The 25,831-nt window shown below is 51.9% G+C and overlaps 1 protein-coding gene across 1 annotated transcript in view; it reads right to left on the reverse strand.

Annotated features, from left to right (window-relative positions):
* SRCAP (Snf2 related CREBBP activator protein) overlaps positions 1 to 25,831 on the reverse strand; it is an 87,156-nt gene that overhangs the window by 18,549 nt on the left and 42,776 nt on the right. Inside the window, exons 15-30 of the mRNA XM_069984765.1 lie at positions 22,728 to 22,920; positions 22,508 to 22,644; positions 22,160 to 22,346; positions 21,892 to 22,061; positions 12,380 to 12,540; positions 12,154 to 12,306; positions 11,922 to 12,080; positions 11,612 to 11,845; positions 11,359 to 11,529; positions 7,959 to 11,284; positions 7,661 to 7,875; positions 7,374 to 7,576; positions 6,775 to 6,944; positions 6,505 to 6,701; positions 6,193 to 6,307; positions 5,844 to 5,969 (exon numbers count right to left, since the gene is read on the reverse strand). Of these exons, the coding sequence (XP_069840866.1) occupies positions 5,844 to 5,969; positions 6,193 to 6,307; positions 6,505 to 6,701; positions 6,775 to 6,944; positions 7,374 to 7,576; positions 7,661 to 7,875; positions 7,959 to 11,284; positions 11,359 to 11,529; positions 11,612 to 11,845; positions 11,922 to 12,080; positions 12,154 to 12,306; positions 12,380 to 12,540; positions 21,892 to 22,061; positions 22,160 to 22,346; positions 22,508 to 22,644; positions 22,728 to 22,920 (5,917 nt within the window). The remainder of the gene's footprint in view (positions 1 to 5,843; positions 5,970 to 6,192; positions 6,308 to 6,504; positions 6,702 to 6,774; positions 6,945 to 7,373; positions 7,577 to 7,660; positions 7,876 to 7,958; positions 11,285 to 11,358; positions 11,530 to 11,611; positions 11,846 to 11,921; positions 12,081 to 12,153; positions 12,307 to 12,379; positions 12,541 to 21,891; positions 22,062 to 22,159; positions 22,347 to 22,507; positions 22,645 to 22,727; positions 22,921 to 25,831) is intronic.

A 25,831-nucleotide genomic window follows, 5' to 3' on the forward strand; every position in this document is an offset into this window, starting at 1 on the left:
TGTCTAAGTCCATTTCAGTGTGGGCTAAGCAACTGAGGGACGGCCTTACTTCTGGCGTATCGGCCGAGGACTTAGCCGACCTCGCCCAACAGATTCAGGACGCGGCTCAGTACCTCTGCTCGGCTTCTCTGGACGCTGCAGCCTGCTCGGCTTTTGCGTCGGCCAATATTGTAGCCATTCGCCGGTCTCTGTGGCTTCGTGAGTGGCGGGCTGACAACGCTTCCAAGCGTTCTCTCACCAGTCTTCCTTTTGCGGGCTCTCGTCTCTTCGGGAAACGTCTGGATGACATAATTTCCGATGCCACGGGGGGGAAGAGTACCAATCTTCCCCAGCAGCGCCCCAAGCGTCAGGATTCCCGTCGCAAACCAGGCTCCTTTCATTCCTTTCGGTCGCTTCCGCCGTCTCGCTCCGGGAAAACTGCGGCCCCTCAGAATAAAAGGTCCGGTTTCTCCAAGAACCGTTCTTCCTGGCAGGCGCGATCTGCCGCCTCCCGCCCCCCCTTTAAGCCTGGCACCTCCAAGCCCTCCTCCTCCTGAAGGTTTTCCCCCACCCGGATCTCCTCAGGTGGGCGTCCGCCTCCTGTTGTTCCAGGAGGTCTGGCTTGCGCATGTTCAGGACGCCTGGGTGCGAGAACTGATCTCACAGGGTTACAAGATCGAGTTTGTTTCCGTTCCCCGCGATAGTTTTTTCCTTTCTCGTCCCCCCAGGTCCCCTGTCCTGGCGGCCGGTTTTTTCCAGGCCATCCTTTCGCTCCTCTCAAAGGGAGTGATTGTTTGCGTCCCTCCTCTTCAACGGTTCCGCGGGTTCTATTCGAACCTATTCATGGTTCCGAAGGACGGTTCGGTACGTCCGATTTTAGACCTCAAGCGTCTGAATCGTCATGTCCGACTATCTCATTTCCGGATGGAGTCCCTGCGCTCTGTGATCGCATCTGTGGAGCCGGGCGAGTTTCTCTCTTCAGTGGATATTCAGGACGCGTATCTTCACGTGCCGATTTTTCCTCCTCATCAACGTTTCCTGCGTTTTGCAGTAGGGGAAGAGCATTATCATTTCGTGGCTCTCCCGTTCGGCCTGGCTTCGGCTCCGCGGGTTTTCACGAAGACCATGGCGGCTGTCATGGCTCTTCTTCGGGCTCGAGGTGTCTCAGTAACCCCTTACTTGGACGACATACTCGTCAAAGCCCCATCCGAGGACCAGAATTTAGAGAGCCTCCAGATCACCGTGGATACGCTCTCACGCTTCGGTTGGCTGCTCAACCGCCCCAAGTCCTCCCTGATCCCTGCCCAGTCCATTGTTTTTCTGGGAATGCGTTTGGATTCAGTGCAGGCCCGCGTTTTCCTTCCAGAGGAAAAGTTGCAGTCCCTTCAGGTCGACATCAGAGCTCTTTGCAGCCACCGCCCTGTGTCCATACGTTCCTGTATGAGGGTTCTGGGGAAGATGGTGGCGTCTATGGAGGCGATCCCTTTTGCCCAGTTTCATTCCCGTCCCCTGCAGCTCTTCCTGCTGTCACGGTGGGACAAGTCACTCCCCTCTCTAGATCGGAGGGTGAAACTACCGGCTCGCCTCCGTCGAGACCTTCAGTGGTGGCTGCGGTCTCCGAGCCTCTCTCTGGGTCGCTCCTTTCTTCCCATTCATTGGCAGATCGTGACCACCGATGCCAGCCTGCGGGGCTGGGGAGGGGTTTGGAACGATCTGACGGTTCAGGGAACCTGGTCGTCCAAGGAAGCTTGCCTCCCCATCAACATCCTCGAGCTGCGGGCGATTCGTCTCTCCCTTCTGCACTGGCAGACACAGCTCCGCGGTCTCCCCGTTCGGGTGCAGACAGACAACGCCACTGCAGTGGCTTATGTGAATCATCAGGGCGGAACCCGCAGCAAGGCCGCCATGATGGAAGTGGCGCTGATCCTCTCCTGGGCGGAGGAAACCGTGCTTGCCTTGTCCGCTGTTCACATCCCGGGTGTGGACAATTGGATGGCCGACTATCTGAGTCGTGCACGTGTGGATCCAGGGGAATGGACCCTGCATCCCGAGGTGTTCTCCCAGATCTGTCGCAGGTGGGGGACACCGGATGTGGATCTGATGGCGTCTCGCTTCAACCACAGACTGCCGAAGTTCGTCTGCCGGACGCGGGACCCTCTGGCTCTGGCCTCGGACGCCTTGGTGATTCCCTGGCATCGGTTCAGCCTCCCTTACATCTTTCCTCCTCTCCCGCTTCTGCCGCGGGTGGTGAGAAAAATAAAGTCGGAAGGAGTTCCGGTAATCCTCGTGGCCCCGGACTGGCCACGGAGCGCCTGGTACACGGATCTCGTGAACCTCGCCGCCTACGTCCCCTGGCGTCTACCAGACCGGCCAGATCTTCTCACTCAAGGACCACTCTGCCACCCGCGTTTAGCCACGCTACGTTTGACGGCGTGGCTATTGAAACCTGGATTCTGAAATCACGCGGTTTCTCTGATGCGGTCATCAGGACCATGATCAGGGCCCGGAAGCCTGCATCGGCGAAGATTTATTATCGTTGTTGGAGGGCCTACCTCCGTCATTGTGAGGCCTGTTCTGCGCCACCACTTCCCTTTTCTCTGGCACGACTCCTTGCCTTCCTCCAGGCAGGCCTGGACGCTGGCTTATCCCTGAGCTCTCTTAAGGGCCAGGTCTCTGCCCTTTCAGTTTTTTTCCAGAGACCCTTGGCGTCAGTTCCCCAAGTCAGGACTTTTCTCCAGGGGGTGGCGCACATTGCACCTCCTTATCGGCACCCAGTTCCCCCGTGGGATCTGAACCTTGTCCTGGATGCTCTGCAGTCTCCTCCGTTTGAGCCCCTCCGAGATGTACCTTTGGCCATCTTGTCCTTTAAAGTGGTTTTCCTGGTGGCGGTTACGTCTGTCCGGCGGATTTCGGAATTGGCAGCTCTTTCCTGCCGTCCTCCCCTGCTGGTGTTGCACCAGGACAAGGCGGTTCTTAGGCCCGTGGCTTCCTTCCAGCCCAAGGTGGTTTCCCCTTTCCACCTCAACGAAGATATTGTTCTTCCCTCTTTCTGCCCGGCCCCCTCTCATCCAAGGGAGCGTGCGCTCCACAAGCTGGATGTGGTTCGCGCCCTGCGCATCTATCTCTCCAGGACAAAGTCTCTTCGGCACTCGGACTCACTCTTCGTCATCCCTGAAGGTCCTCAAAAGGGGTCAGCGGCGTCTAAGGCGACCCTGGCCCGCTGGGTCCGCTCCGCCATCGCTCAGGCTTACCGGAGTAAGGGTAAGTCGCCCCCGTTCCGGATTGCAGCTCACTCGACTCGTTCGGTTGGGGCTTCCTGGACCATCCGTCATGGGGCCTCAGCTCTTCAAATCTGCAAGGCCGCCACGTGGTCCTCGCTGCACACTTTTTCGAGGTTTTACCGTGTGGACACTTTTGCATCGGCCGATGCGAGTCTGGGCCGCAAGGTCTTGCAGGCGGCAGTGGCTTCTTCCTCTTCTTAGCTCCACTCTGTCTCTTCCCACCCAAGGGACTGCTTTTGGACGTCCCATGGTGTCTGTGTCCCCCAATAAGACGCACGAGAAAGGAGTTTTTTACTCACCAGAAACTCTTTCTCGTAGTCTTCATTGGGGGACACAGCACCCACCCTCTGTTGTCTGTTTTAAGGTTGCCTGTTGGCCTGTGTTTTCAGATTTTGAGTGTGGACTGTTTTCTTTCTGTTTGTTTCAGCTCCTCCTACTGCTTTTTCACTACTGAATTAGCTCAGTGCCAGTGGGCGGGTATAGCCTGCTGGGAGGGGCCGACTTAGTTTTAGTGTCAGCCTCCTAGTGGCAGCAGCCTATACCCATGGTGTCTGTGTCCCCCAATGAAGACTACGTGAAAGAGTTTACGGTGAGTAAAAAACTCCTCCTTTTATTATTATTATTATTAAATATGGTTTTGTGTGTGGAATGCTTATGAATTGGTTTTACAAAATGTTATTGGAATTATAAACATTAATAAACATTGCGGCCATAATATTGCCAATGTTAATTTGGTTGTTGAGTGTTTTTATTTATAGGCAAGTGTGTACTAGAATACCATGTAAGTGCCCCCCGCGACAGGAGCAGAGTGACTAAAAGAAGGGGGACACATGGTATTCTGTGCACAGACGAATAAAATATGGTATATCCCAACGTCTAAAGAGGCTACGAGGTCAAGCACCCAGCGCGGGACATTACTGTTGACCTGAAGCTCGAGGAGAAATCAAGATATATAACCAGCAGGGAGAGCGTGATCTTCAGTTTAGCAGCTGCCACGGAGTTTCCCGCCCGCCTTCCCTTCTCTGAATGGACTCTCTTGTCGCGATGTTTATTTTGTGGGGGGTTAATCTCTCTAATGAGAGGATATGTTTTATTATTAAATATGGTTTTATGTGTGGAAAACTTATGAATTAGTTTTACAAAATGTTATTGGAATTATAAACATTAATAAACATAGCGGCCATAATATTGCCAATGTTAATTTGGTTGTTGAGTGTTTTTATTTATAGGCAAGTGTGTACTAGAATACCATGCGGCTGCTCCACCACAAATGTAACAGACTCAGGTTATTACACCGCCGCTGAACCAGAGCGCCAAGTATGGGAAACACGGAGGAATAATGGCCAGCTAACATGAAACGAGATGGAAGTGTGAACAGGTGAGAACCAAGAAAAGACAAGAAAATCCAGCTCGGGTGTGTCAGAGCCGGCACACTGCTCAGTGTGCCACACGTTTGGGGCGGCTTTCATTGGCTCACTCGGAAAGTTACCGGCACTGTAGAATGCACTGATGTAAATTAAGAGTCAATTTGACTTTAAATTTGGTTTTAAACGCCAAGATAAAAAAATACAAAAAAATTGAACATTTTTCTAAATTTGAAGAGAATTTAGCATTTTGTGGCAAATCCTGATGTCTAGGATTTTTTCAATTTTTTTTTTCGCTTTTAGCACACAATTACATGGAAATTAGATGGAATAACCCTAACCCCAGGGGGAAGAACACTAACCCCAGAGGGGCTTCGAGTATATGTGTAAAAAAAAAAAAAAAGTATTGTTATTAGTAAAAAGCCCCCTCCCCTAATAAAAGTCTGAATCACCCCCCTTTTCCCAGGCTATAAATAAAAGTAAACAAATAAACATGTTTGCTATCGCTGCGTGCGTAATCGCCCAAACTATTAATCACATTACTGATCTCGCACGGTAAACGGCGTCAGCGCAAAAAAATCCCAAAGTGCAAAATTGCGCATTTTTGGTCGCATCAAATCCAGAAAAAATGTAATAAAAAGTGATCAAAAAGTCGTATATGAGCAATCAAGGTATCGATAGAAAGTAAACATGCGCAAAAAATGACACCTGACACAGCCACATAGACCAAAGGATAAAAGCGCTATAACCCGGGAATGGAGCGATTTTAAGGAACGTATATTTGTTAACAATGGTTTGAATTTTTTACAGGCCATCAGATACAAGAAAAGTTATACATGTTATATATCGTTTTAATCGTAACGACTTGAGGAACATATATAACAAGTCAGTTTTACCAGGGCGAATGGCGTAAAAACACATTCCCCCCAAATAAAAGAAAGGCGTTTTTTTTTTCAATTTCACCACACTTTAATTTTTTTTCTGGGTTTGTAGTATACTTTATGCAAAAATTCAGCCTGTCATTGCAAAGTACAATTAGTGACGCAAAAAATAAGGGCTCATGTGGGTCTGTAGGTGTAAAAATGCAAGTGCTATGGCCTTTTACAGAGGGAAAAACGAAAACGCAAAAATGAAAATCAGTCTTGTCCCGAAGGGGTTAAATCTGTGTAAAGGACCTGAATATCTGCTTAATTAGGAACGACATGGCGCTTCTTCTTACCTGCTCCAGTATATGGGCTTCACGAGATGTTCCCCCGTCTTCTGTACTGTGGTCTGGGGAGGCATTTCGGACTTCAGCTTCTTTGCGGCTTGAATCCTCCATGTCAAACAACTCCCTGATAGTTTGCTAAAAATAAAGAAATATGTCATGAGTAATCCAAGCTTTCGGCACAGCAGTGAACGTTCTGTATAGTCTGTATGAACACAGGATAGATGAGCAGGAGGAAGCCATAACAGAAGGCAACAGTCTATATCACAGAGCATAGAGAGGAAAGTGGTGATGATGCCCACGGGCTGCAGTCTAGTTTCTGTGGCTGTGAGCGGGCTCAGGAGCAGCGAGCGTGCCTTACCTGCTTGAAGTAAGCTGTGGTGAAGTTTCCACCCTCAATGGCCATGTCTCCCAACAAACGCTTCTGCTGGGCTTTCTTCAGAATGTTCTCTTCCACTGTTCGCTCACTGACCAACCTGCAAGATGACGACACAGGTGATGTGCAAGTAGCAACATATAAGTTTTTTTTCCAAAAGGCAACAACCTATCCCCCGGGGGTCCAATGCCGCCCCCCCCCCCCCCCCCCCCCCCAAATTCATCACGGTTTATCCCTATACTGTGGGTGGTCAGTTTGGAAAAGGAATAGGAGGAAAAACCTGGGAAAACAAGAGACCTGTATATGTGCACGTCCCGTGTCTGTCCGATGCGGTGACAGCGGTCCTGAGCCTGCGCATCCATGGTGGGATTCCAGTCACTGTCATAAAAGATAACAGTGTCTGCCCCAGTCAGGTTCACCCCCACACCTCCGCTGCGGGTGGACAAAATAAAGCAGAAGATACGCTTGTCCATGTTAAACCGTTCCATCAGCACCTAGAGATGAGAGAAGAATAATGTCAGCCATGGCCTCATCCTTCCCAGCCCATGCTACAGCCATGACAGTCACCTGTCTCTGCTCCACACGCGTAGAGCCATCAAGGCGCAGATAAATATGTCCGTGATAATTCAGGAACTGCTCAAGGATATCCAACATTCGTGTCATCTGAGTGAATATCAGAACACGATGGCCGCCAGACTTTAGCTGACGCAGGAGACGATCCAAGGTCTGGAGCTTTCCTGCAAACAAGAAAATAATTCTTTATCCCCACATAGGAAAAACCTTTTCAGAAAACATGACCTGGACCTGTGTGAAGTATGGCTGCCAAGGAACTCGGGGAATAGAGGCTGTATGAGATCGGAAACCATGGCTGCCAATGTAATGGAACAGTGGTCTCATACCACAGACAACCTGTGCACTGGTCATGTGACCAAGATAATGTGACAGACACGTCTGATATTCACTGATGTAATGAAGCAGTGGTGTTACACCACACACAACCTGTGCACCGGTCATGTGACAGGTGAGAATCTCGTTAACAGATGTAATGGAGCAGTGGACACACAACCTGTGCACAAGTCATGTGACTAAGAGTAGTGGAGAACCTGTGATGGGGTTAGTGCTTCCATTTTTCCACAGCAGGCTCCAGCCCTGGTATACACACTTACCACAGTCATACTGTATGAGGCGGAGATCGGGGAACTGGGTCCTCATATTAGAGATGATGCGGTGGAGGCAGCGGGTGTGTGGGGTCAGCTCTTGGGACAGCCTATCTTTGAAGATGGACTTTTCCAGAACCATGGAGGGTGGAGGGTGAGAGGTGTGAAGAGTTATCTGTGGGGCCTCCACAGGAGGCATTGCGAATATAAACCTATGAAGACAAAACAAGTGCCTATGAGGATGATGCCCCATCTGTATGAAGCCTTGCCTTCCCTTATTGCATCTCACAGCTCACCTCTCAATGATGGGGGCCAGCTGTTCAAGGCGCTGCGCAGCGGTAAAGCTACATGTATGGAACGTGTCAGTCTGCTGGACAACTGGCTGCATGGTGCAGAAGCGCAGCACCTCCGAACCATAGACCGGGGCCAAGCCGCTTCTCCTCTCATTCAGAAGGAAAATCCGATCCAGACGCTCCAATTTCTGTTTTCTACGTCGTTCCTCTAGAGGTTCCTGCTCAGAAAGCATCCTGTCAGTACACCCACCATGATGGCACGCCGCTGCCCCTCCACTACAATCAGTCAGGGTTTACTTACCAAGTAGAAAGGAGAGCGAGGTGGAGGAGGCAGCTGACGGCGAGGCCGCACACAGGTGGAGTTTGCAGCATTCTGCGATGGCCGATCTCCTTCTGTTGTGCAGTCAGGCTCTGCGGTGCCGCCTAAGTTTACACTAACTGTTGGTGTATCAGCCTCCGACAGAGACAAAGATGGTTCTTGTGCACAGGCCGGATTATGAAGTGTGGGGGGCTTAGTGTCTGTAGTGATTGCTGCGGGGGAGAGGGTAACACTACTTTCTGCTGTGGTGGGGGGCACCAGACAGGATGCCAATGGGACAGGCGGAGGTGCAGCAGTAGGGGGCTGAGCAGATGCAGAGGACTGTGGGGGTGGCATTGAGGCAGGGACTAGAGGAACGTGAGAAGGAGCAGGGGAAGCAGCAGTCGGTGTCAGGGGAGCAGAAAAGGAGATGACCAGGGGATGGGAAGCCGAAGAAGGTGACAGCAGGGAGGAGGTGGAGGCAGAATGAGGTGGATGGACACAGGGGGACACAGAAGACAAGTCAGGGTCTGGAGCAGGCACCAGTAACAACGAGGACGGATCTAAGGACGATGCCGGCAGTGATGACACAGGAGCAGGGGTGGAAGCTGGCAACAAAGGCAAAGGAATAGGGGTGGAAGCTGGCAATGAGGGCATGGGGGCAGGCGCAGAGGCTGGCATTGATGGGGACTGTGTGGACACCGGCAGGGAGGGCTGAGGAGCAGGAATCCTGAGAGATAAACAAGCCAGAGGAGACGGAGATACGCCAGACATGACTGGATCCACGGACAATGGAGGGACATCAGCCGCTTCCAAAGGCGGAACCAGGCAGGCATCAGCTGCTGCAGAAGGCAGGAGAGCGTGGGCATCTGCTGGCAGCGAGGTATGGGCATCAGCAGCTACACAGGGCAGGGCTCTGCCAATCTTGGTAACCATAGGAGTAGAGGTGGATATCAGAGGAGATGACGCTACTGAACTTACTGAACCAGAGGTGGAATAGGTCAGCGAGGTCACCGGCGCAGAATGTCTCAATGATGCCAAAGCTAAAGGAGCGGGGATCAATATGGAATGTGAGGAGACCGACTCACCGGGAACAAAGCCGACAGGCGCCAACAAAGGAAGAGGAGACGCAGAGGATGAGCCGGCAGACGCCAACAAAGGAAGAGGAGACGCAGAGGATGAGCCGGCAGACGCCAACAAAGGAAGAGGAGAAGCAGAGGATGAGCCGGCAGACGCCAACAAAGGAAGAGGAGACGCAGAGGATGAGCCGGCAGACGCCAACAAAGGAAGAGGAGACGCAGAGGATGAGCCGTCAGGCGCCAACAAAGGAAGAGGAGACGCAGAGGATGAGCCGGCAGACGCCAACAAAGGAAGAGGAGACGCAGAGGATGAGCCGGCAGACGCCAACAAAGGAAGAGGAGACGCAGAGGATGAGCCGGCAGACGCCAACAAAGGAAGAGGAGACGCAGAGGATGAGCCGGCAGACGCCAACAAAGGAAGAGGAGACGCAGAGGATGAGCCGGCAGACGCCAACAAAGGAAGAGGAGACGCAGAGGATGAGCCGGCAGACGCCAACAAAGGAAGAGGAGACGCAGAGGATGAGCCGGCAGACGCCAACAAAGGAAGAGGAGACGCAGAGGATGAGCCGGCAGACGCCAACAAAGGAAGAGGAGACGCAGAGGATGAGCCGGCAGACGCCAACAAAGGAAGAGGAGACGCCTGAGAAACCGAGAAAACCCGTGGCAAGGACTGAGACGGGGCAGACGCAGCACTAACTATAGGGATGGGCATCTTCCCAGATGCTGCTGCTGCCAAAAGAGGAACGTTGCCAGTGGCAGGCAGCACAGGAGATGAGGTGGCCACAGAGGGCAACTTAAGAGCTGATTGAAGAGATGCAGAAGCTTCTAGCAGAGGCACAGAGGCAGAATCGGAGGACAATATGAGAGGCTGGTTACCGGGCCCCTCCAGTATAGAAGCAGTAGCTGCTACCAGGGTAGCTGGAGCCGGGGTAGATAGCACAGAGAGGGGGGCAGGTGACGGGGCAGGAGAAGAGAGCACAGAGAGGGGGGCAGGTGACGGGGCAGGAGAAGAGAGCACAGAGAGGGGGGCAGGTGACTGGGCAGGAGAAGACAGCACAGAGAGGGGGGCAGGTGACGGGGCAGGAGAAGACAGCACAGAGAGGGGGGCAGGTGAAGACAGCACAGAGAGGGGGGCAGGTGACGGGGCAGGAGAAGACAGCACAGAGAAGGGGGCAGGAGCAGTCCGCACTGAGAGGGGGGCAGGAGCAGACCGCGATGAAAGGGGGGCAGGAGCAGACCGCACTGAGAGGTGGTCAGATGACGGGGCAGGAGCAGACAGCACAGAGAGGGGAGCAGGTGACGCGGCAGAGAGCACTGGGAGGGAGGCAGGTGCTGGAGCAGATAACAGAGGTAGAGGGGGCCCTGTAGGAATGGACAGGTTACCAGGCAGTATCTGGGACTGAGCAGACGCGACTGGCCGCGGTTGCTGGGATGGAGTCTCGATAAAAGACAGGGGTGCAGACAATGAGCTTTGGGTGGTGGAAGATATAGGCAGCGGAGCTGTAAATGAAACAGGTGCTGCCAGTAAGGGCAGAGAGGCGGCCACCGGGGCTGCGGGGAAGGCGCTAGCACTAGGGTGGGTGTACAGGACAGGGCTGGGGCCACTGGTGCTTGACGCTAGAGGGGAGAGAGTCAGAAGAGACACAGGACTGGTCAAGAAACGGGCCGGGATAGGATAGGAGCTGGGCACTGTGCTGGGAGCAGAGTTTGCTAGAAGAGCAGGAACTAAGCTCAAGTTGTACGTGGGTGCAGCAGGGGCAATTTTGGGGATGCTGGAGGTGGTAGGAGAAGGAGGGTTTGGGATTAGATTAACATACAGGGCACTGTCAGCAGCTGTGGGGGGGGCAGCTTGTGACACCTGGACAGCGGTACCATTGCCATTCTGTACAGACTGTAGCTCCACAACAGTGCTGCCATCAGGGTTTGATTTTAGCGGTGCCGGAGACAGGGCAGGGTCCGGGCATGGAGACACTCTGCTGGTGCAGTTGGAGATGCTGGGGGCAGGAGCGCAGTTGGAGAGAGCAGGACTCAGTGTGTGTCGTGGAGGAGATGAGTGGTGATTGGTCAGCTGCACAGCCGCAGAGGTGGTCAGGAGCCGCAGGGCCACACCAGACACCGGGGGGCCTGGGGACTCCTCTATTCCAGGCTGAGCAATACTGGTAGTCGGGAGCCTTGCAGTCAGTGTAGGGCTGGACATCATCAGCAGAGGGCTGGTAGCCAGACTCAAGGTGGACGTGGACACGACCGGAGCTGCAGAGAGATACAAGTCCTGGTCAGGCCTGGTCACATGTGGAGTGGACACAGAGGGTAAGGCTGGCACATACCCACTCGCTGCTCTACAGTCCCTTCTCGGACAGAAGACTGTTCTGCAGGTGGACCTGGAACAACTCTAAGAAGAGGGCGCACAGGAGGGGCCACAGGATGCCGCTGAAAAGATGCCGGAACCTCTCTGGCAGACTGCCTTACCACAATCTTCACCACGCCAGAGGACGGTGCTAGAGGAGACACAGAAGCATAAATGGGATACAGCTACGCTAATAGGTGCCAGTAGGCAGCCATAAGCCTCGAAGCACTCACCCTGTCCAGGAGAAGCTGACGGAAGGTTGGCGCTGTTCATCAGCGTGTGCTGGAGAGACTGGACCGACAGGGCCTGGACACCAATTTGCCCCTGAGAGTTACTCTGCACCAATTGTGGCACCGGTGGGGCGGGCGAGGCGGTCTGCTGAGCCAATGCCTGGATGAGAGCCAGCTGTGCTGGCTGGCTGAGCAGATGATGCTGTCCACCAGAAGAGACCAGGTGAAGCACATTACCTGTGACACAACAAAGTCAGCCACCTGCACAGCGACACCACAAAGCGGCCATAGCCAGAGACACATGGACGCTTACCCTGCACTGGCCGGGGCTGAGCCAGAGGCCGCACCGGGGCCCCACTTAACGTTAGCTTGGTGCCCTGCAGCTGCAGAGTCAGAGGCTTGGTGACTGTCTGATTCTGTAGAGGACGTCCACCAAGAGATGCCAGCTGTCCCAGGCTGATCACTTCTCCAGCTAAGAAACAAACAAGTCAAGGGTCATCAAGAGGACAAGATGGCTAAAGCAAAGTCTTACCACCACTACTTACAGGGCAGCCGTGCCTGCATGTCAGGAGTCAGGATGAGCCTTTGGGGGGCGCTGCACACAGACTGGGCGCTCTGCACTGGAACACACTTTCCCATCCCATTAGACACAGGAGTCAAAGCGTTTGTAGCTGGACACGACTGCACGGGGGCCGGAGCTGTCAACGTGAACCAGGGGTCAGTAACGTAAGAGCCACCGTAAACACACGGACAGCGTTAAACTCCTCTCACCGTTCACAACGGGCACAGCTGGAGTCGGGAGGGGACAGCTAGCAAACGCCAATGGTGAGGGAGCAGCCGGGGTGGGAGGCAGGTCCGCGGGCTTCTGAACGGGCCGAGCATTGTTCACTACAACCACAGAGCGTGGATCCGGCTTCACAGGCTGCAACATTCTGGAGGAAGAACAAGCATTGTCAGCTGACCAAGGAGACAAACGTAAAGACCGCGAGGAGACACGCGCAAAGACCACGGTGATGGAGAGGAGAAACACATACAGATCACGGTGATGGAGAGGAGACACACGTAAAGACCGCGAGGAGACACGCGCAAAGACCACGGTGATGGAGAGGAGAAACACATACAGATCACGGTGATGGAGAGGAGACACGTATAGACCACGGTGATGGAGAAGAGAGACACGTTTAGACCACGGTGATGGAGAAGAGACAATCACATAGACCACGGTGATGGAGAGGAGACACACGTATAGACCACGGTGATGGAGAGGAGACACACATATAGACCACGGTGATGGAGAGGAGACACACATATAGACCACGGTGATGGAGAGGAGACACACATATAGACCACGGTGATGGAGAGGAGACACGCGTATAGACCACGGTGATGGAGAAGAGACACACGTATAGACCACGGTGATGGAGAAGAGACACATATAGACCACGGTGATGGAGAGGAGACACGTATATACCACGGTGATGGAGAAGAGACACACGTATAGACCACGGTGATGGAGAGGAGACACGTATAGACCACAGTGATGGAGAAGAGACACACGTATAGACCACAGTGATGGAGAAGAGACACATATAGACCACGGTGATGGAGAGGAGACACGCGTATAGACCACGGTGATGGAGAAGAGACACACGTATAGACCACGGTGATGGAGAAGAGACACGTATAGACCACAGTGATGGAGAAGAGACACACGTATAGACCACGGTGATGGAGAAGAGACACATATAGACCACGGTGATGGAGAGGAGACACGTATAGACCACAGTGATGGAGAAGAGACACACGTATAGACCACGGTGATGGAGAGGAGACACACATATAGACCACAGTAATGGAGAGGAGACACGTATAGACCACAGTGATGGAGAGGAGACACACGTATAGACCACAGTGATGAGAGGAGACACAAAGACCACAGCAACGGCAAGGAGACAAACACAAAGATCACGGTGATGGAGAGGAGACACACGTACAGTGTATTCAACCCCCTGCAGATTTAACAGATTTGATAAGATGCAAATAAGTTAGAGCCTTCAAACTTCAAACAAGAGCAGGATTTGTTAACCGATGCATAAATATTACAAACCAAAAAGTTATGTTGCTCAGTTAAATTATAATAAATTTGAAACATAAAAGTGTGGGTCAATTATTATTCAACTCATAGGTTTAATATTTTGTGGAAAAACCCTTGTTTGCAATTACAGCTAATAATCGTCTTTTATAAGACCTGATGAGGCCGGCACAGGTCTCTGGAGTTATCTTGGCCCACTCCTCCATGCAGATCTTCTCCAAGTTATCTAGGTTCTTTGGGTGTCTCATGTGGACTTTAATCTTGAGCTCCTTCCAGAAGTTATCAATTGGGTTAAAGAGTCACTGTCGTATTTTTTTTTTTTTTTTTGCAGAAATCAATAGTCCAGGCGATTTTAAGAAACTTTGTAATTGGGTTTATTAGCCAAATCTGCCATTATCTGCATGTAAAAAGCCTTTTCCCAGGTCCCCCCCTCCTTCCTCTTTTTCATCCACTCTGAAAAATCTGAAAAATGTGACTTGTTGCAGGAGTCGTCCCCTGTCTGTTCTATGGAGAGGGGAGGGGGGAGGAGGAAGGAGGGAGTTAGCCGGCAGCAGAAAGCAGATAACAGAGGATTACAGGCACAGAGCTGGGTGACAGCTGTAATCCGAGCTCAGACAGGTCACAGGAGATGATATCCCGTGAGGGGATTTGTAGATTAACTCTTTGTTGTCCTGTTTTGGTCTTTTCTTTAGCTCTTTCCATAGGAGAACAATGAAGACAGGGGGGAGAGCTTCAAACTGCTTTTTCATGATAAAAATGCATTTTTCGGATAATAAACCCAATTACAAAGTTTCTTAAAATCGCCTGGACTATTGATTTTTGCAAAACAAAATTTCACGACAGTGACACTTTAAGGTCAGGAGACTGACTAGGCCACTGCCAACACCTTGATTTTTTCCCTCTTGAACCAGGCCTTGGTTTTCTTGGCTGTGTGCTTTGGGTCGTTGTCTTGTTGGAAGATGAAATGACGACCCATCTTAAGATCCTTGATGGGGGAGTGGAGGTTCTTGGCCAAAATCTCCAGGTAGGCCGTGCTATCCATCTTCCCATGGATGCGGACCAGATGGCCAGGCCCATTGGCTGAGAAGCAGCCCCACAGCATGATGCTGCCACCACCTTTCTTGACTGTAGGGATGGTATTCTTAAGGGCCTTATGCAGTGCCATCCAGTCGCCAAACGTCACGTGTGTGGTTGGCACCAAAGATCTCGATCTTTGTCTCATCAGACCAGAGAACCTTGAACCAGTCTGTCTCAGAGTCCTCCAAGTGAACATGAGCAAACTGTAGACGAGCCTTGACATGACGCTTTGAAAGTAAAGGTACCTTACGGGCTCATCTGGAACGGAGACCATTGCGGTGGAGTATGTTACTTATGGTATTGACTGAAACCAATGTCCCCACTGCCTGAGATCTTCCCGGAGCTCCTTTCTTGTTGTCCTTGGGTCAGCCTTGACTCTTCGGACAAGCCTGGCCTCGGCACGGGAGGAAACTTTCAAAGGCTGTCCAGGCCATGGAAGGCTAACAGTAGTTCCATAAGCCTTCCACTTCCGGATGACGCTCCCAACAGTGGAGACAGGTAGGCCCAACTCCTTGGAAAGGGTTTTGTACCCCTTGCCAGCCTTGTGACCCTCCACCATCTTGTCTCTGATGGCCTTGGAATGCTCCTTTGTCTTTCCCATGTTGACCATGTATGAGCGCTGTTCACAAGTTTGGGGAGGGTCTTAAATAGTCAGGGAAAGGCAGGAAAAACAGATAATTAATCCAAACATGTGAAGATCATTGTTCTTTGTGCCTGGACTACTACTTAATACTTTAGGGGAAGCAAAAATAATTCTGGTGGTTTGAGGGGTTGAATAATAATTGACCCTCTGAATAAACTTCTCAATTTTAAAAAACAATAAACAAAGAAATATTCATTTTTGCTGCAGAGCATTTCACACTTCCAGGCTGATCAACAGTCCAAATGTCACAATGCCAAGTTAATTCCGAATGTGTAAACCTGCAGGGGGTTGAATACTACTTGTAGGCACTGTATAGACCACGGTGATGGAGAGGAGACACACACAAAGACCACGGCAACAGCAAGAAGACAAACACAAAGACCACGGTAATGGCGAGGAGACACGTACAGACCACGGTGATGGCGAGGAGACACGTACAGACCACGGTGATGGCGAGGAGACACGTACAGACCACGGTGATGGCGAGGAGACACGTACAGACCACGGTGATGGCGAGGAGACACGTACAGACCACGGTGATGGCGAGGAGACACGTACAGACCACGGTGATGGCGAGGAGACACGTACAGACCACGGTGATGGCGAGGAGACACGTACAGACCACGGTGATGGCGAGGAGACACGTACAGACCACGGTGATGGCGAGGAGACACGTACAGACCACGGTGATGGCGAGGAGACACGTACAGACCACGGTGATGGCGAGGAGACACGTACAGATCACGGTGATGGCGAGGAGACACGTACAGATCACAGTGATGGCGAGGAGACACGTACAGATCACAGTGATGGCGAGGAGACACGCGTACAGATTACAGTGATGGCGAGGAGACACGTACAGATCACAGTGATGGCGAGGACACACGTGTACAGATCACAGTGATGGCGAGGAGACACGTACAGATCACAGTGATGGCGAGGAGACACGTACAGATCACAGTGATGGCGAGGAGACACGTACAGATCACAGTGATGGCGAGGAGACACGTACAGATCACAGTGATGGCGAGGAGACACGTACAGATCACAGTGATGGCGAGGAGACACGTACAGATCACAGTGATGGCGAGGAGACACGTACAGATCACAGTGATGGCGAGGAGACACGTACAGATCACAGTGATGGCGAGGAGACTCGTACAGACCACTGTGATGGCGAGGAGACACGCGTACAGACCACGGTGATGGCGAGGACACGCGTACAGACCACGGCGATGGCGAGGACACGCGTACAGACCATGGTGATGGCGAGGACACGCGTACAGACCACGGTGATGGCGAGGACACACGCGTACAGACCACGGTGATGGCGAGGAGACACATACAGATCACAGTGATGGAAATGCGATGGAAATGAGGGGTAGTGATGCATAATGCACCAAAATTTCGATACTACTATTAATATTTCAGGCAAAAATACGGTTCGGTACCAGGATTTCCTGGTATTGATACTTTATGTTAAGCTGCCTAATTACGCAGCCTAACAAAGTATATACCAGAGAACAGAGCAGGCAGCTAGCTGAGTGTCGGCCATGTTCTCTGGGTGCTGACCCCTGCCCTCTAGCGTCACCTCCTTGCCCCGCCCCTTCCTCCGCTCACTGCAGCGATAAGTTCTAATAGCCGGCACACAGCAATGGCTTGTGTCTGCTATGTAACAGTGTAGATGTCACACTGTCGCTCCAGAAGCGGTACACTGAGGAGGCATCTAGCTGTGGGCCGTCATACACTGAGGACGCATCTAGCTGTGGGCCGTCATACACCGAGGACGCATCTAACTGTGGGCCGTCATACACCGAGGACGCATCTAGCTGTGGGCCGTCATACACTGAGGACGCATCTAGCTGTGGGCCGTCATACACTGAGGACGCATCTAGCTGTGGGCCGTCATACACTCAGGGCGCATCTAGCAGTGGGCCGTCATACACTGAGGACACATCTAGCTGTGGGCCGTCATACACTGAGGACGCATCTAGCTGTGGGCCGTCATACACTGAGGACGCATCTAGCTGTGGGCCGTCATACACTGAGGACGCATCTAGCTGTGGGCCGTCATACACTGAGGACGCATCTAGCTGTGGGCCGTCATACACTGAGGACGCATCTAGCTGTGGGCCGTCATACACTGAGGACGCATCTAGCTGTGGGCCGTCATACACTGAGGACGCATCTAGCTGTGGGCAGTCATACACTGAGGACGCATCTAGCTGTGGGCCGTCATACACTGAGGACGCATCTAGCTGTGGGCCGTCATACACTGAGGACGCATCTAGCTGTGGGCCGTCATACACTGAGGACGGATCTAGCTGTGGGCAGTCATAGGCCTTATTCACACGTTCCGTAATTTCCGTATTTCCGTATCCGAGTTAGTGCACATTGAAGTCTATTGGGCTATTCACACGATCAGTAGCAGAAATGGATGAAAATCAATCCGTAAAAAAAAAGGACACGGATGCTCTCATTGACATCAATTGTCTACGGATTGTTTGCGGATTGCAACATGTTTGGCATCCGTATTTCCGTAGATAACTCATGCTCCTATTTGCACAGCAGTATATAGAAGTGCTGGGATCTATAGTTCTCCGGATCTCTGTTGCTGCACACCGTGTGCCGATTGTAGCAGAATCCTATTGTGTGCCGATTATAGCAGAATCAGTAGACGAATGTATTGAGGCAGTGTTGGTGATGGTATATCAGAGAGCTGGGATCTGTAGTACTCCACAAGGTGAAGACCATACAGAAGGGTGCCTGCTCGGAACATTGCATACTTTATATTGTGCCGAATTTAGCTGACAGGCCATTCATTCACTGCTCACAGTCTCTTGATTCATTGATACTTTCCTAACCACATAGTAAACACCAATTAATTGTGCTAATTGGTAATGATGATTGGCAGCTGGGCTACAAAGGTACAAGTACCAATTACCTCAATAAATTGGGGTGTTTACAATGTAGTTAGGAAAGTATCAATGAATCAATTAAGAGCACTGAAGGCAGAACGGCACAGGAGGATCGCATAGGAGATCGCATCCTTGCCGCAGGAGGGGGTCTGATGCCGCAGGAGGGGGGTCTGATGCCGCAGGAGGGGGGTCTGATGCCGCAGGAGGGGGTCTGATGCCGCAGGAGGGGGTCTGATGCCGCAGGAGGGGGTCTGATGCCGCAGGAGGGGGTCTGATGCCGCAGGAGGGGGTCTGATGCCGCAGGAGGGGGTCTGATGCCGCAGGAGGGGGTCTGATGCCGCAGGAGGGGGTCTGATGCCGCAGGAGGGGGTCTGATGCCGCAGGAGGGGGTCTGATGCCGCAGGAGGGGGTCTGATGCCGCAGGAGGGGGTCTGATGCCGCAGGAGGGGGTCTGATGCCGCAGGAGGGGGTCTGATGCCGCAGGAGGGGGTCTGATGCCGCAGGAGGGGGTCTGATGCCGCAGGAGGGGGTCTGATGCCGCAGGAGGGGGTCTGATGCCGCAGGAGGGGGTCTGATGCCGCAGGAGGGGGTCTGATGCCGCAGGAGGGGGTCTGATGCCGCAGAGGGGGTCTGATGCCGGCCGAGCACGGAAGCGTCCCCGGTTGCCATGGTGATCGCAGGAGGGGTCTCATGATGCCTATAAAGACCAAGCACAGAAGTGTCCTCCGTGACTTCCGTGCTTCCGGATGCAATACGGAAGCAATACGGATGTCCAACCCGAAATTTTTAGCGGGTGGTTTCCGGACCCGAAAAAATTACGGAACGTGTGCATAAGGCCATACACTGAGGGCGCATCTAGCTGTGGGCCGTCATACACTGAGGGCGCATCTAGCTGTGGGCCGTCATACACTGAGGGCGCATCTAGCTGTGGGCCGTCATACACTGAGGGCGCATCTAGCTGTGTGCCGTCATACACTCAGGGCGCATCTAGCTGTGGGCCGTCATACACTGAGGACGCATCTAGCTGTGGGCCGTCATACACTGAGGACCGTCATACACTCAGGGCGCATCTAGCTGTGGGCCGTCATACACTGAGGACGCATCTAGCTGTGGGCCGTCATACACTGAGGACGCATCTAGCTGTGGGCCGTCATACACTGAGGACGCATCTAGCTGTGGGCCGTCATACACTGAGGACGCATCTAGCTGTGGGCCGTCATACATTGAGGACGCATCTAGCTGTGGGCCGTCATACACTGAGGACAGATGTCCAACCCGAAATTTTTAGCGGGTGGTTTCCGGACCCGAAAAAATTACGGAACGTGTGCATAAGGCCATACACTGAGGGCGCATCTAGCTGTGGGCCGTCATACACTGAGGGCGCATCTAGCTGTGGGCCGTCATACACTGAGGGCGCATCTAGCTGTGGGCCGTCATACACTGAGGGCGCATCTAGCTGTGGGCCGTCATACACTCAGGGCGCATCTAGCTGTGGGCCGTCATACACTGAGGACGCATCTAGCTGTGGGCCGTCATACACTGAGGACGCATCTAGCTGTGGGCAGTCATACACTGAGGACCGTCATACACTGAGGACCGTCATACACTGAGGACGCATCTAGCTGTGGGCCGTCATACACTGAGGACGCATCTAGCTGTGGGCCGTCATACATTGAGGACGCATCTAGCTGTGGGCCGTCATACATTGAGGACGCATCTAGCTGTGGGCCGTCATACACTGAGGACGCATCTAGCTGTGGGCCGTCATACACTGAGGACGCATCTAGCTGTGGGCCGTCATACACTCAGGGCGCATCTAGCTGTGGGCCGTCATACACTCAGGGCGCATCTAGCTGTGGGCCGTCATACACTGAGGACGCATCTAGCTGTGGGCCGTCATACACTAAGGAGGCATCTAGCAGTGGGCCGTCATACACTCAGGGCGCATCTAGCAGTGGGCCGTCATACACTCAGGGCGCATCTAGCTGTGGGCCGTCATACACTCAGGGAGCATCTAGCTGTGGGCCGTCATACACTCAGGGCGCATCTAGCTGTGGGCCGTCATACACTCAGGGCGCATCTAGCTGTGGGCCGTCATACACTCAGGGCGCATCTAGCTGTGGGCCGTCATACACTCAGGGCGCATCTAGCTGTGGGCCGTCATACACTGAGGACGCATCTAGCTGTGGGCCGTCATACACTGAGAACGCATCTAGCTGTGGGCCGTCATACACTGAGGACGCATCTAGCAGTGGGCCGTCATACACTGAGGACGCATCTAGCTGTGGGCCGTCATACACTCAGGGCGCATCTAGCTGTGGGCCGTCATACACTCAGGGCGCATCTAGCTGTGGGCCGTCATACACTCAGGGCGCATCTAGCTGTGTCTACAACCTTTAGCATAGTCTGATAGCTGAAATATCACAAGACTACAACACCCAGCATGGCCTGATAGCTGAAATACTAATTGACTACAGCCCCCAGCTTAGCCTGGTAGCTAAAGTGTTATTACCCCAACTATAAAATGATCACATTCCTGATCTCGCACAGTAAACAATGTAATCGCTAAAAAAATTACAAAATTTGCTGATTTTTGGTCACATGCCCGCAAAAAATTCATTAAAAAAATAGGATTAAAAGGTCACATATATACAAAATGTAATACCGAATAAAACTGCAGATCACAGTGCAAACAATCCCACACACCACAGCCATACAGGGCAAATGATGAAAGGTCAGAGGCAGCGCAGGAGCCAGAGTTTTATTTAAAAAAATGTTAAACTATTTCAAGTAGTAAAATAAAATTTCCATAACCTGGTATCAGTGTAATAGTGTCGACCTGCAGACCTTAACCACGTCAAAACAGTTGGGAAGCTTATTAAATTTGCTGTGTATTATATTCACACATGTACAGACCTCAGAGAGGAGACAAAGACCACAGTGATGGCGAGAAGACACAATGGTGACGGAGCGGAGACACGCGTATAGACAGCGGTGACGGAGTGGACACACGCGTATAGACAGCGGTGATGGAGCGGAGACACGCGTATAGACAGCGGTGACGGAGCGGAGACACGCGTATAGACAGCGGTGACGGAGCGGAGACACGCTTATAGACAGCGGTGACGGAGCGGAGACACGCGTATAGCCCGCGGTGACGGAGCGGACACACGCATATAGACAGCGCGTATAGACAGCGGTGATGGAGCGGACACACGCATATAGACAGCGGTGATGGAGCGGACACACGCGTATAGACAGCGGTGATGGAGCGGACACACGCGTATAGACAGCGGTGATGGCACACGTATACAGTGATGGCAAGGAGACATGTAAAGACCACAGCAAGAAGCTGTGCGTACAGACTATGGCAATGAGCTGCGGGTAAAGACCACTGCAATAACAAGGAGACACAAGCAGAGACCGTGGTGAGAAGCTGTGCTTCCATCGCTGCAGAATCTGCTGGCACTATACAAATAAATATTACTACAGACTATAGCGCCGGCGAGGAGCTGCAGGTAGAGACCACGGTGATGTGAGGAGCTGCACGCACCTGTTCACCTTCATCTTCAGGGGCCGAGGTCTGGGGGGAGGCTCTGGGGATTCTGCAATTTCCTGGATCAGGGAACGTGACTGCTTATACTGCGGTAGGAAAACATCACACTCGTATCGACTTACTCGCCCCTCCATGTTGATGAGGTCAAACAAAGACATGTCTATATGCTGGGGACACAGAGGAAGAAAGAACATGTGACACCCCTGATGAAATCTCCCCACACCCTTATGACATTACTCCCCACCCCTCTGGGCCCTGTACCTGCCTCGAGCGGATGGCGCTGCAGAGCATGAAGAACCAAGGAGGGGACCGTGTAACAGATGCCGCTGGTAATGAAGGGTGAATGGATCGGACGCGGGTCAAACAGGTTGGGATGGTTACACACCTTGCGGAGCTGCATGAGGATGTTAATCACACTCATAAAATGGCCGCTGGCTAGAGTCTCACGTGTCCTGTAGAGAGAGAAGCCATAATGTGGAGGACAGAGGTGACGCTATAAAAAGGTGCGGAGCCCGCCCAGCCAGCCCTCATCCCAACCCCCGGAGCCCATCCGGCCCTCATATCCCACCCCCGGCCGGCCCTCGCGCCACCCCCGAAGCCTTGTGGAACTTACGCTGCTTGTGACATGAAGTCATCGTACAGGAAACGCTGCCGTTTCGACAGGCGACAGTAGATAACATGCTCGTATTTTTTGGGCATCTGCTTTTCGACATCCAGCTTAATCCTGCGAAGGAGGAACGGCCGTAACACCTGAGGATGACACAGAAACTGTCAGTGTTCTCTACCATAACCAGAGAACACTAAATGTGACCCCAAACCTCCGCCTCTCAGACCTTGTGCAGCCGGCGCACCAGACCCTCATTATACTCCTGGCTCCCCTCAATCATGCCGGTCAAGGGATTTGAGAACCATTCTTTAAACTCTCGGTGAGACTGGAAGACGTGCGGCATCAGGAAATGCATGAGCGACCAGAGCTCCATCAGAGAGTTCTGCAGCGGGGTCCCGGTGAGCAGCAGCCGCCTCTGACTGGGGAGAAGAGCAGTGTTAGCGCTTGGCACAGGACAAGGACGCTGGTCACACAATGCTCGCCTAATTTTTTTCCCAAAAATATTTTATTGTAGTTTCCAGAATAAAATACATAAAGTTTCAATAATTGGCCTAAAAACAATACAGAGTATCCTGATAGCATAAATAAACAATTAGATATTGATAAAGTAATTGATACTGGAGCATATATTTCCATTAGTATACACAACTGATGCATATAGATCGTATCGGATCTCCCATATACGTATAAGGGTAAAGTAAAGAAAAAACAAACAAGTACATCGCTTGTCAGAAGGAAAAAAACAAAAAGAATTATACAATGAAAAGGGCGGCAGAGGTAGTTACATCACCATGTAGTGTACTACTATATAGAGGCATGGTATATGTAGTGTATGGCAGCCGTGTAATGTATTACTATATAGAGGTATGGTATATGTAGTGTATGGCAGCCGTGTAATGTATTACTATATAGAGGTATGGTATATGTAGCGTATGGCAGCCGTGTAATGTATTACTATATAGAGGTATGGTATATGTAGCGTATGGCAGCCGTGTAATGTATTACTATATAGAGGTATGGTATATGTAGCGTATGGCAGCCGTGTAATGTATTACTATATAGAGGTATGGTATATGTAGTGTATGGCAGCCGTGTAATGTATTACTATATAGAGGAGCATGGTATATGTAGCGTATGGCAGCCGTGTAATGTATTACTATATAGAGGTATGGTATATGTAGTGTATGGCAGCCGTGTAATGTATTACTATATAGAGGTATGGTATATGTAGTGTATGGCAGCCGTGTAATGTATTACTATATAGAGGAGCATGGTATATGTAGCGTATGGCAGCCGTGTAATGTATTACTATATAGAGGTATGGTATATGTAGCGTATGGCAGCCGTGTAATGTATTACTATATAGAGGTATGGTATATGTAGTGTATGGCAGCCGTGTAATGTATTACTATATAGAGGTATGGTATATGTAGTGTATGGCAGCCGTGTAATGTATTACTATATAGAGGAGCATGGTATATGTAGTGTATGGCAGCCGTGTAATGTATTACTATATAGAGGTATGGTATATGTAGTGTATGGCAGCCGTGTAATGTATTACTATATAGAGGTATGGTATATGTAGTGTATGGCAGCCATATAACGTCTCATTTTGTCGTCTTAATCAATGGTCATATAAGGAAAACATAATCCCTCTCACGGTAGTCCTTAGGAGAGAGGTGAGGAGCGGGCACAGCCAAGGAGAGGGGTATGGTGTAGTGAGGGGGTATGGTGTAGTGAGGGGGTATGGTATGGTGTAGTGAGGGGGTATGGTATGGTGTAGTGAGGGGGTATGGTATGGTGTAGTGAAGGGGTATGGTATGGTGTAGTGAGGGGGTATGGTATGGTGTAGTGAGGGGGTATGGTATGGTGTAGTGAGGGGGTATGGTATGGTGTAGTGAGGGGGTATGGTATGGTGTAGTGAGGGGGTATGGTATGGTGTAGTGAGGGGGTATGGTATGGTGTAGTGAGGGGGTATGGTATGGTGTAGTGAGGGGGTATGGTATGGTGTAGTGAGGGGGTATGGTATGGTGTAGTGAAGGGGGTATGGTGTAGTGAGGGGGTATGGTATGGTGTAGTGAGGGGGTATGGTATGGTGTAGTGAAGGGGTATGGTATGGTGTAGTGAGGGGGTATGGTATGGTGTAGTGAGGGGGTATGGTATGGTGTAGTGAGGGGGTATGGTATGGTGTAGTGAGGGGGTATGGTATGGTGTAGTGAGGGGGTATGGTATGGTGTAGTGAGGGGGTATGGTATGGTGTAGTGAGGGGGTATGGTATGGTGTAGTGAGGGGGTATGGTATGGTGTAGTGAGGGGGTATGGTATGGTGTAGTGAGGGGGTATGGTATGGTGTAGTGAGGGGGTATGGTATGGTGTAGTGAGGGGGTATGGTATGGTGTAGTGAGGGGGTATGGTATGGTGTAGTGAGGGGGTATGGTATGGTGTAGTGAAGGGGTATGGTATGGTGTAGTGAGGGGGTATGGTATGGTGTAGTGAAGGGGTATGGTATGGTGTAGTGAGGGGGTATGGTATGGTGTAGTGAGGGGGTATGGTATGGTGTAGTGAGGGGGTATGGTATGGTGTAGTGAGGGGGTATGGTATGGTGTAGTGAGGGGGTATGGTATGGTGTAGTGAGGGGGTATGGTATGGTGTAGTGAGGGGGTATGGTATGGTGTAGTGAGGGGGTATGGTATGGTGTAGTGAGGGGGTATGGTATGGTGTAGTGAGGGGGTATGGTATGGTGTAGTGAGGGGGTATGGTGTAGTGACGGGGTATGGTGTAGTGACGGGGTATGGTGTAGTGACGGGGTATGGTATGGTGTAGTGATGGGGTATGGTATGGTGTAGTGACGGGGGTATGGTATGGTGTAGTGAGGGGGTATGGTGTAGTGACGGGGGTATGGTGTGGTGTAGTGAGGGGGGTATGGTGTGGTGTAGTGAGGGGGTATGGTATGGTGTAGTGAGGGGGTATGGTATGGTGTAGTGAGGGGGTATGGTATGGTGTAGTGAAGGGGTATGGTATGGTGTAGTGAGGGGGTATGGTGTGGTGTAGTGAGGGGGTATGGTATGGTGTAGTGAGGGGGTATGGTGTGGTGTAGTGACGGGGGTATGGTGTGGTGTAGTGACGGGGGTATGGTATGGTGTAGTGAGGGGGTATGGTATGGTGTAGTGACGGGGGTATGGTGTGGTGTAGTGAGGGGGGTATGGTGTGGTGTAGTGAGGGGGTATGGTATGGTGTAGTGAAGGGGTATGGTATGGTGTAGTGAGGGGGTATGGTATGGTGTAGTGAAGGGGTATGGTATGGTGTAGTGAGGGGGGTATGGTATGGTGTA

This window comes from Dendropsophus ebraccatus, chromosome 9 (genome assembly GCF_027789765.1).
Source record: "Dendropsophus ebraccatus isolate aDenEbr1 chromosome 9, aDenEbr1.pat, whole genome shotgun sequence".
Taxonomy (NCBI): Eukaryota; Metazoa; Chordata; class Amphibia; order Anura; family Hylidae; genus Dendropsophus; species Dendropsophus ebraccatus.